The 6,582-nt window shown below is 46.4% G+C and overlaps 1 protein-coding gene across 1 annotated transcript in view; it reads left to right on the top strand.

Moving 5' to 3' along the window:
* The first annotated feature begins 5,742 nt into the window (after window positions 1-5,742).
* The window catches only part of AHR (aryl hydrocarbon receptor), an 84,763-nt gene continuing 83,923 nt past the window's right edge, over window positions 5,743-6,582 (top strand). Inside the window, exon 1 of the mRNA XM_084620487.1 lies at window positions 5,743-5,878. Within this exon, the coding sequence (XP_084476613.1) occupies window positions 5,823-5,878 (56 nt within the window). The 5' untranslated portion in view covers window positions 5,743-5,822. The remainder of the gene's footprint in view (window positions 5,879-6,582) is intronic.

Raw genomic sequence — 6,582 nt, 5'->3', positions numbered from 1 at the left:
AGAAAGCCTTTTTAGTCAAAGTAATTCAGCAGTATTTTTAAAGCACAAAATAAAAATAATTGCCATTACTGATGTATCTTGGTGTACAGGTTTTTGGTACAGCAGCGCCTGAATCATATGTTGCTCATTATTTGTTGATAGGCCTAATGATTTTACTGTTGTGATCAAATGCTTCTGGTTTCCACACACAACTAAGGCAGTTGTCTTCCTCCCAATAAGGTGTCTTCAGCCCCCTGGTTCAGGAGTCCTCAGGACAGATCTGTCTTCCTTCCCTTCTAACTGAATTGCTCACTTTTAAGATTCCTCTCCAATTGACACATGCTCTGCGCATCTGCAGGGGCGGGGTTATCTGGGCCCAGTATTTAATTCCTTCAGCACTACTGAGGGATTTATACATCCCGTCGTGCTCTCCCATCCTCTTACCCCATACCTCTCCTCTCCATAAGTATGCTACTTAGGGCTTGTCTTCTCTACTGGGGAGATCCACGCTGCTGCATTCGATGCAGCAGGGGTCGACTTAGCGGGTCTAGTGAAGATCTGCTAAATCGACGGCAGAGCGCTCTCCGGTCGACCCCGGTATTCCAGCTCTCCGAGAAGTGTAAGGGAAGTCGACCAGAGAGCATCTCCCATCGATGCAGCACAGTGAAGACACTGGGGTAAGTCGACCTAAGCTATGTTGACTCCAGCTACATTATTTATGTAGCTGGAATCACATAATTTAGGTTGATTTACTGCGGTAATGAAGACAAGCCCTTAGTTTTGAAGACAACAGACATTATTTTAAATATTGGCATATGGGAACTGCTTTTCTCCTGTGCCCACAGAAGTGTGATTATCTTAAAAATTCATGACTATATAACTTACACAAAAGTTGCTTATTTTGCAATCTAACTATTATAAGAGAGTCTATAAGGGAAATAGTCATAGAGCAACACAGTACAGTGTAGTAGACACATCAGTAAACTTGTTTGTTCCTTCACTGACATAATTCTGACATCTGATTTGTGTCCATTTATTCTTTTACGTAGAGACTGTCCAGTTTGACCAATGTGCATGGCAGATGGGCATTGCTGGCACATGATGGCATATATCACATTGGTGGATGTGCAGGTGAACGAGCCTCTGATAGTGTGGCTGATGTTAAAACCCCTCCAACGCATTATTAAGGATCTACAACCTATTCTGAAGGATGACCCAACACTCTCACAAATCTTGGGAGACAGGCCAGTCCTTGCCTACAGACAGCCCCCCAACCTGAAGCAAATACTCACCAGCAACCACATACCACACAACAGAACCACTAAACCAGGAACCTATCCTTGCAACAAAGCCCGTTGCCAACTGTGCCAACATATCTATTCAGGGGACACCATCACAGGGCCTAATAACATCAGCCACACTATCAGAGGCTCGTTCACCTGCACATCCACCAATGTGATATATGCCATCATGTGCCAGCAATGCCCATCTGCCATGCACATTGGTCAAACTGGACAGTCTCTACGTAAAAGAATAAATGGACACAAATCAGATGTCAAGAATTATAACATTCATAAACCAGTCGGAGAACACTTCAATCTCTCTGGTCACGCGATTACAGACATGAAAGTTGCGATATTACAACAAAAAAACTTCAAATCCAGACTCCAGCGAGAAACTGTTGAATAGGAATTCATTTGCAAATTGGATACAATTAATTTAGGCTTGAATAGAGACTGGGAGTGGCTAAGTCATTATGCAAGGTAACCTATTTCCCCTTGTTTTTTCCTACCCCCCCCCGACATTCTTGTTAAACCCTGGATTTGTGCTGGAAATGGCCCACCTTGATTATCATACACGTTGTAAGGAGAGTGGTCACTTTAAATAAGCTATTACCAGCAGGAGAGTGGGTTTGTGTGTGTGTGTGGGGGGGGGGGTGTGTGAGAAAACCTGGATTTGTGCTGGAAATGGCCCAACTTGATTATCATACACATTGTAAGGAGAGTGATCACTTTAGATAAGTTATTACCAGCAGGAGAGTGGGGTGGGGGGAGGTATTTTTTCATGCTTTGTGTGTATAAAAAGATCTTCTACACTTTCCACAGTATGCATTCGATGAAGTGAGCTGTAGCTCACGAAAGCTTATGCTCAAATAAATTGGTTAGTCTCTAAGGCGCCACAAGTACTCCTTTTCTTCATACTGTCAATACTGAACAAATATTGTACCAACAATCAGCTACAGGGAAGCTGTAGGATTACTGAAACATAACAGTGCAGTCTTGCAGTTATGGAATTCCATGCATTGATTGGTTCTGGCTGTCTGATTAGCATAATCATTGTATCATTATTTCTCAGTAATTACACAGCATATTAATACCTGTACTATAGCTAATTACATCTATCAGCCAATCCAAATAGAAGGATTTGCATAATCTTGTATTGTTTTTAATAACCATCGAGTGAATATGCAGTTGTTGTTACTGGCTGTTTTTGCCCCTTACACTCTGGCTGGTTCTTGTAGTCAGATTTAAGCCATTTATCCAGCACACACACAAAAAAAGACATTGCCTCAGCTTCTCACTCCTTGTAGCTGAAGTAGAGAACTCCAAGATGAATAGTGCTGGGGAAATCCAAAGGCAAAGAAAATTTCCCTCCAAGCTGCTAAAAGGGAAAACGTGTTTCTCTTTGACTCATTTCCCTCCTTGGGGCCCAGTCATACTTCCACTGAAATTACTGAGAAATTTACAGGTGATTTCAATGGGAGTAGGACTGGACTCCTCTTCTCTCTCCCTACAGGTCAGCAGGGCTTTTGTTTCAGCAAAGACTTGTATATATTTTGTTTTACGTTGGCAGATTTCTGCCCCTGTCTCAGAGTTCTGACACAAACTGTATTGTTACCTAGGGGGAGAAGAACCTTGCTGAGCTGTAGCGAATGAAAAGATGAAAATGAGGAGGAGGGAAGAAAAAATTATCAAAGTTAGGGCTCTCAATTAATTGCAGTTAACTCAAGTGATTAACTGAAAAGAAACTAACTTAACTACAATAATTTTTTAATCAATCAGTTTTAAACACACTGTTAAACAATAATACAATACCAATTGAAATTTATAAATATTTTGGATGCTTTTCTACATTTTCAAACATTAATTTCAATTACAACATAGAATACAAAGTGTATAGTGCTCACTTTATATTATTTTTATTGCAAATATTTGCACAGTAAAAAGATAAACAAAAGAAACAGTATTTTTCAATTCACTTCATACAAGTACTATAGTAATCTAGTAGTAATCTCTTTCTCATGAAAGTGGAATTTACAAATGTAGTTTTTTTGTTACATAACTACATTCAAAAACAAAACAATGTAAAACTTTACAGCTTACAAGTCCACTCAGTCCTACTTCTTGTTCAGCCAATCGCTAAGATAAAGAAGTTTGGTCAAATTTACAGGAGATAATGCTGCCCACTTCTTATTTACAATGTCACCTGAAAGGGAGAACAGGCATTCGCGTGGCACTTTTGTAGCCAGAGCTGCAAGGTATTTACATGCCAGATATGCTAAACATTTGTATATCTCTTCATGCTTCAGCCACCATTCCAGAGGATATGCTTCCATGCTGATGACACTTGTTTAAAAAAAAAAAAGTGATAATTAAATTTGTGACTGAACTCCTTGGGGGAGGATTGTATATCTCTGGCTTTGTGGTTTTACTCACATTCTGCCATACATTTTGTGCTATGGCAGTCTCCGATGACGACTCAGCGTATGTTGTTCAATTTAAGAACAGGTTTCAGGGTAGCAGCCGTGTTAGTCTGTATTTGCAAAAAGAAAAGGAGTACTTGTGGCACCTTAGAGACAAACCAATTTATTTGAGCATAAGCTTTCGTGAGCTACAGCTTAGGAACAGTTTCACTGCAGATGTGACAAAATGCAAAGAAGGTGACTGTGAGATTTCTAAAGATAGGTACAGCACTGGACCCAAGGTTTAAGAATCTGAAATGCCTTCCAAAATCTGAAAGGGACGAGGTGTGGAACATGCTGTTAGACGTCTTAAAAGAGCAACACTCCAATGCAGAAACTACAGAACCCTAACCCCCCCAAAAAGAAAAACAACCTTCTGTTGGTGGAATCTAATTCAGATGATGAAAATGAATGTGTATCAGTCCCGCACTGCTTTGGCACATTATTGAACAGAACCTGTCATCAGCATGGAAGCATCTCCTCTGGAATGGTGGTTGAAGCATGAAAGGACATACGAATGTTTAGCATTTTTGGCATGTAAATACCGCCCATGCTGGATACAAAAGTGCCATGGGAAAGCCTGTTCTCATTTTCAGATGACATTGTAAATAAGAAGTGGGCAGCATTATCTCTCATAAATATAAACAAACATGTTTGTCTTAGTGATTGGCGGAATAAGAAGTAGGAGTGAGTGAACTTGTAGGCTCTAAAGTTTTACATTGTTTTATTTTTGAGTGCAGTTTATGTAAAAATAATAGTGCAACTTAAAAATGTAGAATTATTTTCACGCTAAAGAGACTGCACTACAGTACTTGTATGAGGTGAATTGAAAAATACTGTTTCTTTTATCTTTTACAGTGCAAATACTTGTACTAAAATAATAATATAAAGTGAGCACTGTACACTTTGTATTACTGTGTTGCAGTTGAAATTAATCTATTTGAAAATGTAAAAACAACCAAAATATGTAAATAAATTGTATTCTATTATTAACAGTGAGGCCAAAACGGCAATTAATCATGATATTTTTAATCTCACAATCATGATTATTTTTTTTTAATTGGTTGACTGCCCTAGTCAAAATGCATGATGATTCTGACTGAACAGCGGGACTTAGCAGCACTTTAGCAGCCCACGTCGCTTGTAATTTTGTTTTTCCTTTAAAATGTAGACCGATAATGGCCTTCCCCCTTAGCAAGACCGTAACCATATCCTGGGCTCTTATCTTGCAGAATTTCATAGGTGCAGTCACGGGTTGCTCGTAGGGAAGGGCATGAGCCGCCCCCACACTCCTCCTCCTCCACTCAGGGCAAGTCCAGGCCTCACCAGCACCGTGCTCCTTCCTCCCTGCGGTGGGCTCACACCTGCTGTCCCAGCGGCGGGCGGCCCCCGAGTTAATGTAGGCGGGGGTGAGGAGCGGCGATGCGGGGCGCACAGCTCTCCCCGTGCACCCAGGCAGCGCCGGTGCCTGTCTGGACGGGAAATGCCCTGATTTCTGTGCCTTCCCTTGTTGTTCTCATTGACGGCGGTAGCTACTCTGCCGGCCGTCGGGGCCCGCGTCTCCCACCTCCCCAGTCCCGGCGGCTTGTCGCTGGGCGGGACCTACCCAACATGGCGGCGCACGCCACCCCCTCACGTAGGCAGCCGGCGGAGCCTCCCCCGCGGGGCGGGGAGAGCAGGGGGAGGCTGGCTGGCTCTGAGACCGCAGCGGCCGGGGGCGGCGAGCTGCGACAGACGTTTGCCCGGCCTGCGGCAGCCGCGCTGGGACAGAGGGATCGTCGCAGCCGCCGGCAGCGGCAGCAGCCTCGGGGTGTGGTGGCCAGGCCCCGACCTTTCCAGGCAGGAGAAGCCGCCGCTGCCGGCGGCCGGGCAGCGGCAGCTGGAAAGCCCCGGCCGCCCCTGTTTCCGGGGGCACAGAGACGTTGGTGGGTGTCGCCGGCGCTGATCACCTGGGCTCCCCGCCCTCTCTCGGCCGGGGGAGCCGCGCCGCAGACGGGCAGGGCTGGGCAGCTGCGGGCTGCGGTGCCGAGCGGGCTCGCCGGGGACTCGCGGCGGCTGCGGGACGGGGGGCCGCGGCGGCGGCGGCGGCAGCAGCAGCAAGATGAACCCCAATATCACCTACGCCAATCGCAAGCGGCGGAAACCCGTGCAGAAAATGTAAGAGTCGAGCTGGGGCGCGGGGTGGGGTGGGGTGAGCTGCCGGGCCGGCTTCGCTACTGGTCGTTGCGGGGCGGTCAGCGGCTCACCCAAACCGGTCCCTGGCTGCGCTCTGCGCCCCCAGCCTCCTCTCCCTCTAGCCGGAGTGTCCGCTCTGCAGCGGCTCCCCGCTTGCCCAGCGCCGGGTGGGTGTCTGCAGCCCCCGCCTCTGCTTCCTGCCGCAGCCCCCGGCCTCCGCGCAGCCCCGGGGCTCTGCGCTTCGCTCCACGTGGGCCTCGGCAGCTACGGGTTTGCCTTGTTTGTCCAGGGCGCTGTTTGGGTTTTGCCCGGGGACGCGGCCCCAGAGGCAGGGGGCTGTTTGCTGCAGTGCTTGGTGCCCTTTCGCGGGGGCTTTTCTTGTCTGTCGGCGGCTTTGGGTTGGGAGCCCCGGCAGCAGCGCTGGGCGTGCGCGCGACTGGTGGGGATCCAGGAGGTCCCTTTTCAGACTCCTCTCGCCACCCCCCACAGGGAAGTCTGTAGTTAGCTATGTTCGGAGTCCTGTTGTGACCAAAAAGAACGAGGAGTACTTGTGGCACTATAGCGACTAAAATTTTATTTGGGCATAAATTTTCGTGGGCTAAAGCAGATGCATCCAGTGGAAAATACAGTAGGAAGATCTATACAGAGAACATGAAAAAATGTTCTCTGTGTGTATATATATGTGT

The sequence above is a fragment of the Lepidochelys olivacea genome (assembly GCF_965140295.1).
Source record: "Lepidochelys olivacea isolate rLepOli2 genome assembly, chromosome: 2".
Taxonomy (NCBI): domain Eukaryota; kingdom Metazoa; phylum Chordata; order Testudines; family Cheloniidae; genus Lepidochelys; species Lepidochelys olivacea.
The sequence above is the reverse complement of the archived record's forward strand: the minus strand, read 5'-3'. Positions and strand labels throughout refer to the sequence as shown.